Source organism: Crassostrea angulata, chromosome 3 (genome assembly GCF_025612915.1).
Source record: "Crassostrea angulata isolate pt1a10 chromosome 3, ASM2561291v2, whole genome shotgun sequence".
Classification (NCBI taxonomy): domain Eukaryota; kingdom Metazoa; phylum Mollusca; class Bivalvia; order Ostreida; family Ostreidae; genus Magallana; species Magallana angulata.
Genome location: NC_069113.1, coordinates 54,213,232 through 54,227,170, shown reverse-complemented (window position 1 = coordinate 54,227,170; position 13,939 = coordinate 54,213,232). Strand labels below are relative to the sequence as shown.

General features: G+C 34.0%; 2 protein-coding genes across 2 annotated transcripts; both read left to right on the top strand.

Annotated features, from left to right (window-relative positions):
• The first annotated feature begins 1,981 nt into the window (after positions 1–1,981).
• LOC128175098 (spidroin-1-like) lies at positions 1,982–3,574 on the top strand. The gene is made up of 2 exons (XM_052840509.1): positions 1,982–2,031; positions 2,545–3,574. The coding sequence occupies exon 2, from the start codon at positions 2,545–2,547 to the stop codon at positions 3,451–3,453; it is 909 nt and encodes a 302-aa protein (XP_052696469.1). The 5' UTR covers positions 1,982–2,031; the 3' UTR covers positions 3,454–3,574.
• A 5,034-nt stretch (positions 3,575–8,608) lies between these two features.
• Positions 8,609–10,898, top strand: LOC128176549 (spidroin-1-like). The gene is made up of 3 exons (XM_052842959.1): positions 8,609–8,903; positions 9,478–10,551; positions 10,757–10,898. Exons 2-3 carry the CDS (start codon positions 9,478–9,480, stop codon positions 10,763–10,765), a joined length of 1,083 nt encoding a protein of 360 aa, XP_052698919.1. The 5' UTR covers positions 8,609–8,903; the 3' UTR covers positions 10,766–10,898.
• The last annotated feature ends 3,041 nt before the right edge of the window (positions 10,899–13,939 follow it).

The window sequence follows — 13,939 nt, the reverse complement described above, 5'->3', positions numbered from 1 at the left end:
ACAAAATATTTATAATATTTTACCAGGACGTCCAGAACGCGATTGAGAACGATCAACATACACAATATCTCCGGGGTAATCAATTTAACAAGTTTAATAAAGTTCTTAATGAAGTTCTACACAGTCTACTGATAACCAATAATACATTTACATCCAAACTTAGCCACCTATTTTCAGTTCTGACCACCGCCGTTTAACCAAAATTGTTTTAAGTTTTTTCTCTTTTCCACCATGCGATTCCAATTCATTCGCCCGCTCCTTGGCAAAGTTTGATAACTCTTGAATCCGAAAACAACACCGGGATTAACTGTAGAACCTGTAGAAGTTTAAAACTTTGATGACACATCCAAAGACACTTGCTTTGCTCATTTAATTTTCGCAACGACATGTAGGGGCTATATTGATGTTACAAAGTACTTACACATAACAAATACTGAAATGATAATTACCGAGATAATCATTTGTTTTTTATGTTACTTTATTTCTATACAATAATCATTGCATCGAATATGCAAGTTAATCACGATCTAATAATGGTTTTGATACAGAATATTTGATTTTATTACTGTGTTTTTGGTACTAGTGTAGTTTTAGATACAAAAAGCTAAATTTAATCCCGACATTCAAATTTAATTTTCAGATTATTCATATTACCACAATCAAAAGCTAATTACACCTCATTCATGTTTTTATAAAAATAAAAACCGGAATGACATAATCCATCATTCACACGTTTTCACCTTCAAAGCTGTTTTCAATGCACTCAACAATTTCAGATTTTCACGTTTAATTTGTTTCTTTTTCATTTAAACAAGGAAGAACATGTCAATTGTTTATCAAGCCGTAATTTTAAAAAGTTAAAACAGAAAATAAAAGCAATCAGAAGATGTTTCGTCAGCGTTTTTCGGCAAGCATACATACATGACACAGACTGCCTTTTGTTATATGATAAAGGTTAAAGCGAGTTTAAATTGTCATTAAAAACTGTCATCGGTACAGTCATCAGTTGGCGTTTCCTTCCTTTTTACCGTGCATCTAGCAGGTGCGCGTTTTCTTTTTTATTAAAACTATACATGATTTCTTCTAAAATATCTTTTTACTCCTTCATATTTGATTTAATGATAGAATTCTAAGAAAACAATAAATTAAACATCAGTAATGTTAATGTTTATTTAGATAATAAACCCTGGGCTATAAATTTTGTCTCCACGTGACGAGAATTTGACGATATTTAATAATATTTAAAAATTCAAAATCGAGAGAAAGAGATCTAGAGACCAGGGATGTTTTGAATTTAGCAAAATATGTTAAATAAAGACAACACATCATATTTTCGCATCATGAATAAAAATCTTTTCTCTCCATTTCGAAAATCTTTACAAAACAATTAAATTTGAACGTATGAACATAGATTTTAAAGCTAATGTGACTGATCAAATGATTTTTATTTTATTTTTTTTTAAATACTGCTTTTAAAACTCTGATACAAAACAGAAACACATTATTTATGCCTTTTAATAGAAAACGCGGTATTTCCAAGCTTTGCAAACTTACATTTAGGGCCCATAGACAATCTGGGGTTTTTTTGCAATTTATATTTGTATTTAACAAAATAGCAGTACAATATACTTGTACACCACAATGAATTTATTTTCTTTACATATTTTCACGCAGTAAGAGAACTGTGGATTTAAAGCAAAATATTCTATTCGTGATAATATCTAAAAGCAAACGGTGGACATATTGTTTACCCTAAAAAGATCAATGAGCAAATATGCACTCAACAAAAGTTGCTTACTAGCATTAAAAATATATCCGCTGTGATTATAATTTGATTTATCATTAACGTGTTCTTGTTTCTTATTTTAGAAAACCAATGATATTTAATTAACTTTCACCAAGTTGTCAAAAAGTTCAAACCTCATGAATATTCCTTCCTGGTTACGTCAGTGATTAGGGTGTATATATAGGAGAGATCTTGTTATAGTTGTCACTAATCGTCCAGGTTCGTTCCCCGAAAGACACTCCAAGGTAAGCTCGATATTTACAACGGCGAAATGAAGACATGCTCAACAACTTGTAAAATTTATTTCATTGAATTAAGTAAGATTAAGGATTATGGCTTTTGATTATTCCTGGATTTTTTTTTCTTTCATTCAGTATATAGCGTGTATAGATTTCGACAATGTCCCCGTGCTTTCTTTAGTTCCTAAAGCTTTGATTTGAGCTCATATCATAAAATCAATAAAAAAAAACTTTGTAAAATTGTTTCTTTAAAATTGCTAATTTTAAACGAAAAATGATAAACTGAAAACATCATTTGAGAATCAATTTGATTTCTTTTAAATCTAAATTATTTTAACTCTATGCCGATAACAATACTAGTATTTCAAAGTATAATTAATATATTTGTTATTGACAAACATATGTATTAAAAAGCATTTTGTATTTTGTTTAAAAACAGATGGTCAGTTTTAAAAACATTGGTTTAGTATGCTCAGGAAAATATTAACATAACGTTTACTATTTCATTTTCTTTTGTAGATGATCTCTGCTGTTGCCCTTCTTTGCCTCGTTGCTGGCACTATCGCCATACCAGTCAACACTGGCTACTATCCTAAAACCCAAGGATACGGAGGACATGGAATTAATGGCGGCATCATCGGAATCAACGACAACGGATTTGAAAGCAGCGTCTTAGGATTTAACGGTGGAAACTCCGCCGCTGCTGCTGCTTCTGCCGCCAGTGGTTTGAATTCCGCTGCTGCCGCCGCCGCAGCCGCTTCTGGAGCTTCAAGTTTCAACAATGGTTTCGGATTCAACGGAGGATATGATGGGGGAAACTCTGCTGCTGCTGCTGCCGCCGCTGCCGCAAGTGGAATGAATTCTGCTGCCGCCGCCGCAACTGCATCCTCTGCACAGAGAAATTCTTTTATTGGATATCCAGGACAGATCGGATCTAACTATGGACCATTTGTTAACCAAGGACCATCTCTTCAACATTTCCCATCTGTTCAACCAATCAATGGATTTGGAGGTTCTGCTGCTGCTGCCGCTGCCGCTGCTGCTGGTCAAAATGCTGCCGCTGCTGCTGCCGCAGCCGCTGGTAGAAACGCCGCCGCTGCTGCTGCCGCTGCAGCTGGGCAAAATGCTGCTGCTGCTGCTGCCGCTGCCTCTGCATCTGGTGCCAACTTTGGACTTCAAAATGGACTTGTAGGTCACCAGTTTGCCGGTCAGATTGGTGGTCAATTTGGTGGTCAATTTGTTCAACCAGCTGTCTACTACCCCAACGTTGTTGGACAGAATTCTGGAGCTGCCGCCGCTGCTGCTTCTAACAACGCCGCTGCAGCCGCCGCCGCCGCCGCTGCCTCCGCCAGTGGATTTAATGGTGGAATCATTGGAGGATCATCTGGTGTAATTGGTTCCCGATTTGTATCAGGAAAGAAATATTGATATGAATTTCTTTTGTTTCAAAATATGAAGACGTTCTTTAATCTGTGATATGCGTTTTTTTCATGTGTCTTACCATCTTTTATTTTTGTTATTTATTGGTTATTGATTTTCAATAAATAAATTCAATTGCATGATGTGTGCTTTCTTTTTTTCATCTAGAATGTATAAAATACGGGAAAGAAAACAAGTGTCTTATATATACAAAACTACGTTCTTATTTTTTTTTTATAAACTACTAACTAGGTATGGTTTGGCTTATAATTTATTAATTGGATTTGATGCAATTTTCTTATTATTCTGTTTGTAATATTGTTCAAACATTTAAGCCGTATTTTTAATGTTCGTGGTGTTTCTTTTGAATCTATGGCATTTTTGATAAACTCAATAATAAAAAAAAAATAACAGTTTATATGACAAATTTAGTGGGGTTGTATTTTTCCTTTGAAAGGCTTAAAGCTGCTTGGTCCGATTTTATATCAAATTTTATGCACGCTTTTAAACGATGGCTATAATTAGTATATGTATAATAATAGACATTGCAGTAGTTTTACCCGTCAATTATGCCAAATTTCAATGAAGAAAAATACGTACAAAATTTGCTAACAAAACAAACGACATTAAAAGGTACCGCGTTATTTCGCCTCATGTTAAATTTCACCCCTGACGACGAGACGGGTATGGTTGTATTACGACTTTGACATCGCTTTAAATAAAGGTCGAAATGATCAGACAATTACAAATAAACATGTGTACGTTTTGTTCGCTAATATTTCCAAAGTCTGCTTTCTTTACAATCGATGCATAGCATGCGGGTTGAATAACCCCAATCATTCGGGGGACGAAACCAAGCGGTTTCCTTTTCTAAACATTCCCGTGATGCATTTTGGTTTGTTTTTTCGTTTGCCCAAAGAGAAATTATTTTTATTTACTTTGAATATTTCTAACTTAGAAAGGAGACTGATTCTGCTGGTGTAAAAAGGAGAAAGTCCATAACTTTCTAAGATGAATGATTTGTATGGAAAAAATTTTGATACTGTAATTACAAAAAAATCGAACCAAGCAGCTTTAAAGGTTTGTTCATTCTATAGAGATGTTTTATATATGTGGTATTTCTTTATGGGGGGTTTTTCACACAAGCGAGGCATTTCAATAAATTCAGTAGATCTACTTGTTGTCCTAAAAGGTAAATTCTTCATAAAAGATGATTCTCTTGCAAAAGACTTAATTTTTTAACGACAGAAATTTATATTTTTAATTCCATATAGTTTTTGGTGAACTATCCTTCCTTTTACTCTTTAATTTGAGATTACGTTTGCTATATATTTAAGACTATATTTCAAAAGCATATTCAAGACTATAATTTAAAAACCGTGTGCAATTCCAGCAATTTTTAAACTTATAAATGAGAATCGTTGCAAGGCTGTAACTCTTTTAATTTTATTCTTTTTATGTAAATGTATCATTATATATTCCAAGGTATCAATTACCTCTTTCAATAAATAAAACTCATCTTCGGTTCACTTTCTAGGAAAATAATTTTACATTTTGATTTAAATATAATCGCACAATTGTTAGAGATCCAAATATTTTCACACAAAATCATATCAAACATAAAAACTTAATTTTGAATTAATTCAAAAGAAATCAATATAGGTAATAAAAAACGATATTCTAGTCACATTGAGCAATGTTACCGCCTTTATTTGAATGATTTGAAAATATTTATATATATTTTATAATAGCGAGTTAGTAGCATCACAGTCGATCCTTCTCCTGCTTGTAACTTCAGTAAGATCTATTTGATTTACAAAAATGTGTAGTAGAAATTAAATATTTGTACACACACTCAAGTCAATTTATTTTCTGCAATCAAATTGTCGATATTAGTTTATACTGCAATGCACTCGCGATAATCTGTATTTAAAGATATTGGGGGTTGGTTTTTGTATTACATTTTGTTTTGGGGTTTTTTTTTTTTGGGGGGGGGGTGTTGTGTTTTTTTGTTTTGTTTTGTTTTGTTTTTTTTAATTACTACCTGTAGCATTAAAAAATCTTTCAAATAAATTTCAGGGATTTTTTTTCAATCTTATTGTTACTACATATACGTAGTTCGAGTGCGTTAAACTTTAATTTTCGTGACATTAAACATTTAAATCTTCTCTATGATTAAGATATTCTTTATTAAATGGGTTAAAAACTCATATTTTTTTTATTCTTAATAAAGCAAGAGGCCCACGGGCGTTGACTTAACCTTAGTACAATTGCCCGTATTGTACAAATCTGTCAAGAAGTCTCATGTTGCATTTTTAGCCTTAATTTAGAATATTAACCCTTATCCAAGATTCATCAGACTTTTACCCCCGCTTTTAATTTTTGGTGCTTACTACCTGCAACTATTACTCGAGAAATTCAAGTGACTGTGAAAGTACAAAAAACATAATATTTTATACATTTTCATAATGTGGCCATTTTGGCTCAACACGAAGGCAAGAACCAACGACACAAGGGTCATGAACTTTACAATTTACATAGAAAGCTTAATGTGTATCGTTAACATTCTTTTTGTGTTTTCCCCACGCTGAAGAGATAGAAAAGAAGGTTTTCTAATATTGTTTAACTATATGGCAATAACGGCCCTACGTAAGTGCTTGAGTCCTAGACAATGGGGCCGTAAATTTCACGAATGTTATCAAGGTTTTCATTGACTTCATAACCATGCATTCAGTTTGTTTTCCACAACTTTAGAATTAGCAAAGGATCCTAATATCAAATACAGTTTCACTATAAGGGTCATACTGGCCCTGCTTAACCCCTGACAAAGAGACCATTTATTTCACAATTTTTGAATAGTTTTTATGAACATCATAACCATACATTAAAATACATTCCTACAAATGTGAAAGTAGATAATCTTTTAAATACATAACCCAGAATCCCTGATATAGATTTCAGCTAGAGGTTCTCTATTTAAAATACTATATTTATGTTATTAAAAAACCTATATGTATAAACACAATCATACTCACAAACAGCTACAAGGTTCATAACATTGTACGGTAATTGTACGGTAATTTAGAACATATGAATAAAATTAATGAAAAGAAGTAATTTACAGTAATATTGTAAATTGTTAACGAGTGGCACACGACGCACGACGACGGACGTACGCATATAGATCATCTTAGTGATTCAGGTGACCCAAAAAAGAAAAGTTTCTTTAACTGATTATTTTTGATAAGCAAAATCAAGCGCATTTTTTATGTTGAAATGTCGGCAATGTAAAGGCAAATATCATAAACAAATTATTAACAATCAAATTTTCACAGGAAATTAAAGACAAAACGACCTTTATGAAAGACGATCGGGGAGAGGACTCACGAAAATAGACAAAATATTTATAATATTTTACCAGGACGTCCAGAGCGTGATTGAGAACGATCAACATACACGATATCTCTATAGTAATCAACTTAACAAGTTTAATAAAGTTCTTAATGATGTTCTACACAGTCTACTGATAACCAATAATACATTTACATCCAAACATAGCCACCTTCTTTTTTCAGTTCTGACCACCGCGTTTTAACCAAAATTGTTTAGGTTTTTTCTCTTTTCCACCATGCGATTCCAATTCATTCGCCCGCTCCTTGGCAAAGTTTGATAACTCTTGAAACCGAAAACATCAGGATTAACTGTAAGACCTGTAGAAGATTAAAACTTTGATGACACATCCAAAGACACTTGCTTTGCTCATTTAATTTTCGCAACGACATGTAGAGGCTATATATATGTTACAAAGTACCTACACATAACAAATACTGAAATGATAATTACCTAGATAATCATTTGTTTTTTGATTTTTCTTTATTTCTATACAAAAATCATTGCATGGAATATGCAAGTTAATTACGATCTATTAATGGTTTTGATACAGAATATTTGACTTTATTGCTGCGTTTTTTGATACTAGTGTACTTTTAGATACTCGTACAAAAAGCTAAATTTAATCACAGCATTCAAATTTAATTTTCAGATTATTCATATTACCACAATCAAAAGCTAATTACACCTCATTCATGTATGTTTCCATAAAAATAAAAATCAGAATGACATAATCCATCGTTCACACGTTTTCACCTTCAAAGCTGTTTTCAATGCTCTCAACAATTTCAAATTTTCACGTTTAATTTGTTTCTTTTTCATTTAAACAAGGAAGAACATGCCAATTGTTTATCAAGCCGTAATTTTAAAAAGTTAAAACAGAAAATAAAAGCAATCAGAAGATGTTTCGTCAGCGTTTTTTGGCAAGCATACATACATGACACAGACTGCCCTTTGTTATATGATAAGGTTAAAGCGAGTTTAAATTGTCATTAAAAACTGTCATCGGTACAGTCATCAGTTGGCGTTTCCTTCCTTTTTACCGTGCATCTAGCAGGTGCGCGTTTTCTTTTTTATTAAAACTATACATGATTTCTTCTAAAATATATTTTTACTCCTTCATATTTGATTTAATGATAGAATTCTAAGAAAACAATAATTAAGCATCAGTAATAATAATGTTTATTTAGATAATAAACCCTGGGCTATAAATTTTGTCTCCACGTGACGAGAATTTGACGATATTTAATAATATTCAAAAATTCAAAATCGAGAGAAAGAGATCTAGAGACCAGGGATGTTTTGAATTTAGCAAAATATGATAAATAAAGGCAACACGTCATATTTTTTCATCATGAATAAAATATAATTACAAAAAAAAATATTTTTTCTCTTTCTCAAATTTCTTTTATTTAACAATTAAATTCTGAACGTATGAAAATAGATTTTAAAGCTGATGTGACTGATTTAACATTTTTTTTTCTTTTATTACTAATTATATTTCTTTCTAAACTCTGATACAAAACAGAAACACATTAATTTATGCCTTCTAAAAAAACGCGGTATTTTCAAGCTTTGCAAACTTAGTTTTAGAGCCCATAGACAATCTGTTAATTTTTTTATTTTAATTTAGCAAAAAATAAGTACAATATTCTTTTACACCACAACAAATTTATTTTCTTTACATATCTTTATGAATAAGGAGAAATGAGGAATTAAAACAAAATATTCTATCCGTAATATATGTAATATCTAAATACAAACAGTAGACATATTGTTCACCCTTAAATGCAAAAGATCAATAAGCAAATATACAATTCAGCAAAAGTTGCTTACTAGCATTAAAAATATGTCCGCTGTGATTATAATTTGATATATCATTAACGTGTTCTTGTTTCTAATTTTAGAAAACCAATGATATTTAATTAACTTTCACCAAGTTGTCAAAAAGTTCAAACCTCATGAATATTCCTTCCTGGTTACGTCAGTGATTAGGGTGTATATATAGGAGAGATCTTGTTATAGTTGTCACTAATCGTCCAGGTTCGTTCACCGAAAGACACTCCAAGGTAAGCTCGATCTTTACAACGGCGAAATGAAGACATGTTCAAAAACTTGTAAAATTTATCTCATTGAATTAAGTAAAATTAAGGATTATGGCTTTTGATTATTCCTGAATTTTTTTTTTATTTCTTTCATTCAATATATAGCATGTATAGATTTCAACAATGTCCCCGTGCTTTCTTTAGTTCCTAAAGCTTTGATTTGAGCTCATATCATAAAATCAATAAAAAAAATACTTTGTAAAATTGTTTCTTTAAAATTGCTAAGAAGTTTATATATTTAAACTTATAAAAAGGAGATTGTCAAATACGGATTAATAATCTTGAAGGAAAAATGATAAACTGAAAACATCATTTGAGAATCTATTAGATTTCTTTTAAATCTAAATTATTTTAACTCTATGCCGACAACAATACTAGTATTTCAAAATATAATCAATATATCCGTTATTGACAAACATACGCATTAAAAAGCATTTTTTATATTGTTCAAAAACGAATGGTCAGTTTTAAAAACATTGGTTTAGTATGCTCAGGAAAATATTAACATAAGTTTACTATTTCATTTTGTCTTTTGTAGATGATCCCTGCTGTTGCCCTTCTTTGCCTCGTTGCTGGCACTATCGCCATACCAGTCAACACTGGCTACTATTCTAAATCCCAAGGATACGGAGGACATGGAATTAATGGCGGCATCATCGGAATCAACGACAACGGATTTGAAAGTAGCATCTTAGGATTTAACGGTGGAAACTCCGCCGCTGCTGCTGCTTCTGCCGCCAGTGGTTTGAATTCCGCTGCTGCCGCCGCCGCCGCCGCTTCCGGGGCTTCAGGTTTCAACAATGGTTTCGGATTCAATGGAGGATTCGATGGGGGAAACTCTGCTGCTGCTGCTGCTGCTTCTGCCGCCAGTGGTTTGAATTCCGCTGCTGCCGCCGCCGCAGCCGCTTCCAGAGCTTCAGGTTTCAACAATGGTTTCGGATTCAATGGAGGATTCGATGGGGGAAACTCTGCTGCTGCTGCTGCCGCCGCTGCCGCAAGTGGAATGAATTCTGCTGCCGCCGCCGCTGCTGCATCCTCTGCACAGAGAAATTCTTTTATTGGATATCCAGGACAGATTGGATCTAACTACGGTCCATTTGTTCATCAAGGACCATCTGTCCAATATTTCCCATCTGTTCAACCAATCAATGGATTTGGGGGTTCTGCTGCTGCTGCCGCTGCCGCCGCTGCTAGTCAAAATGCTGCCGCTGCTGCTGCTGCCGCCGCTGGTAGAAACGCTGCCGCAGCCGCTGCCGCTGCAGCTGGACAAAATGCTGCCGCTGCTGCTGCTGCCGCTGCTGGTAGAAACGCCGCCGCTGCTGCTGCCTCTGCATCTGGTGCCAACTTTGGACCTCAGATTGGACTTGTAGGTCCCCAGTTTGCCGGTCAGATTGGAGGTCAATTTGGTGGTCAAGTTGTTCAACCAGCCGTCTACTACCCCAACGTTGTTGGACAGAACTCTGGAGCTGCCGCCGCCGCTGCTGCAGCTGCTTCTAACAACGCCGCCGCCGCCGCTGCCTCTGCCTCTGGTGCCAATGGATTCATTAATGGTGGTCTCATCGGAGGGGGATCATCTGGAATAATTGGATCTCAGATTGTACCAGGAAGAAAGGTGATTTTCTTGTTAGAATTGCTAAGATTTGATAATAATTCGAAATTTTATGTTGGACCTAATATCCCTTTCTTAAGGGGGGGGGGGGGGTGTCATTGTATGTAAGCACTATACAATTTTAATGAACGTAGTTTTCATTCAACAATGTTGTACACCGATATGATATTCAATTTACCTAATTTCATAACTTTTTTTTTCATTTTAGGTTTATTAAATATAGGAACATTCTGGACTTGGCAGGGATATTTATTCGCAAGCAACTGTGGTGAAAGAATGTATTTTGTTTTAATTTATTGTTGTTGTTGGAATAAATCATTTATACAATTAAATAATTTTCTTATTGTGATCGGCTTCGGCCGATCACTGTTGTGTCCATATGAGGTATCCGGCAAATGCTTCCACGTGCGCACACATTCCGTTTGCATAAGTAGTTCTTATAAAAACTTGAAGTTTGGTTTAGTATTTATATAACATTTTACTCAGTTTTATTTCAATTCATTTACCTTAAGAGATGCAAACATACATAAAATACAGTTCGACCTGTTAATTCAAGAATGCACATTTTGTCTCACGCGTAAGAATTGCAGTTGACCTCGATGAACTGACCTCAATCATAAAAAGATGCTCCATGAACTGACCTCGATCTATTGATGTTGCATAATAGTAGCTAGGAAGACAGCTTGATTTATAAACAAGGTTACGTTATAATGCGACCTCAATAGCAAGTTATGATGGCATTCAATGTTTTTTTAAATATTATTTTATTGTTGTTTTAATTTTATTAAATTATTTTAATAAAACTCTTTCTTTGTATACGTGTTAATGCTCTTTGAAGAGCCCTGCTCAGCTGAAGAAGAAGAAACTGCATTAACATATAATAATCACGTTAAATATATAAAACTAAACAAGGAGTTTACGAACGGCTTTTCCCAAATTTATTTCAAAATTAAATTTGTTGACGGTTTATAAGGATGAAATTATGCTGTACAGATTCAAAATATTCTATTTTTTGTAAAAATACAGTATTTCTTTAATTATTTTACATCAAACAGATCATGTTAATTGCTTGTAGCTATCAATATATCATTATTGCCGATCATTCCTTTAAAAAGAATACTTGTTTTTAAAGATGCCCCTGCAAATATAGTTTTCTTGTAATCAGTTTATTGTAAAAAAAAAAAAAAAAAAAAAAGTAATCTAGTGGCGTATGTACTACCAAATAAGTAGCCCATTTGTATCAAATCTTAACTTACGAATTAGAATGTATGTGAACATTTCAATCTGTTGCAATTTAAATTTCCAGGCAATATCATTCCATACTACATTTATATGAACCATGCATGTTGATTCGGCAAAATGGTTTTCATCGCAATTTTCGGCTAGTTTTAATACATGATCATTTTTACATGGATGTATTGAAATAAGAATACCTAAGAAGAGTACGTTTTGTATGTTAACATAATTTAAGTTAAGTTGATAATTCTCGAAACCCAAGAGATTAATTCAAAATCACACGCACCTTAATCAACACACGTAGATAACACTAATAGTAGCATCACAGATTAAGAAACGTACTGTACACAGCTCAGTAGTACGACAGTGGTTTAATATTTTATTTCCAATTGAGCGTGTATTTTACCCCATCATGGTTTAGATGATAAAATCAGTAAATATTACATTAAGTTATAAAAGAAGCGTTGATGATTATAACCTTTTAAATGCTGGGAATATTATACAGTAAAATAACATGGATATGCCGCATTTTACTAGTCTTTATAAAAATTACAGTACATATGTTTAGCAATGTATTTTTTTTTTTTATTTCACTGAAGTAGACCATTATTTACATTATTCAGAAAGTACACACATGGTTATTGAATTTTATCTAAATAGCTTGGTTTACATTGACCAATGTTGTAGACAAGAGAAGTCTAACATTATGGTGTGTTTCTTCTATTCAACATTACATAATTATTTCCACTATGTGAATGAAATAATCTGGATACTTTAATTTCAATGTAAATTAATGCACATACTGAGATCTCACAGTTCATACCACTTCCACCCTAGTAGATTGTCAAATATCTGCACAAGAAAACAGAAAATTAAATTAAATTCGTTGCATTGCATATATACATTCATGTTTTGTGCTCCTGTCACAACGATTTTGCATAAAGATGTATCGATCCGCAAGATATTACATTTAAATTATGTATGAGAAAATGTCACTTTATTCTCTGGTGTTAAATTATAGAAAATTTTTGGGGAATGAATATCTAAAACAAGTTGCTGTCCTTTAAAAAAGGACAACAATACGTGGACCATTTGCATGTGTTTCCAACGAAAACGTGAAAGCTGTCACACCAAGCTGCGTCCCCACTGCGTGTTCACAACGTTGTAAAAAGATCCGTTATTAGTTGTTAGAAAACATAGAAAAGATGTGAAAACATCAGAACCAATTGGCATGAATTCCATCAACGTCCATTGATCGGTCTTGGAATATTAGCAAATGCTACCTTTTACATAGCCATCTACATCCAGTTTGATAATAATAACATCGCATGCTATTGTACAACAGCCATTTTTCGAGTTTTCGTGGTCTTGATGACAACGCATTAGAAACGCCTTGGGAGCGCGATATAAACGCAGAAGAAACAACACGAGAGCGCGATGAACGCAGCAACAGCCCTTTGGGGTCGCTGTGTGAAAGCAGCATAATGAAAAACAACTTGTTTAACAGTGAGAGCACAGTGAGAGCGCAGTGATAGCGCGATAGAGACGCTGTAAGATCCCAAAAGGACTCCGTGATGTCTCCGTGCAAGCGGAATTGACTTATCACTCCGTCTACGCTGCGATTAGATGTGTTCCTTGAGCACGCCGACGGAGCTCTTATGGCGCTGTTGGAGATCTTACGGCGCTGTCACGGCGACCTCACTACGCTTTTACGGCGTGTTTATCAGAACGCAGAGCCACGGCGCGTACTGTGTGCATGTTCAAAGTGCGCGGCGTTGCATGGCGTTCTAAAATGTACGGCGCTGTAGGAGACTCTACTTTACCTTGGCGTTTTACATTATGTAAGGGCGCAGCGGGATCGCCGTGAGGACGCAGCTCCGGTGTGTCAGGGGTTTAAGATTATCAGAGATTCCACCGACTCTAGGCCTCTGCTTTTAACCACTAAATTTGTACGTTGTATTACTTAATTTATACATGTATGGACTTTTCATCTCAGAATAATTATGAGCTATCTATGAATGAAGTTTGCATGTATAGTATCAGGCACTCGGTGAATTCTACTATTTGCGCACATATTACGATTCGCACTACTTTGTTAACTATGCAGTGACAGCTTTGTGTAAATTAAACATTTCATATTTTGATGCAATTTTCT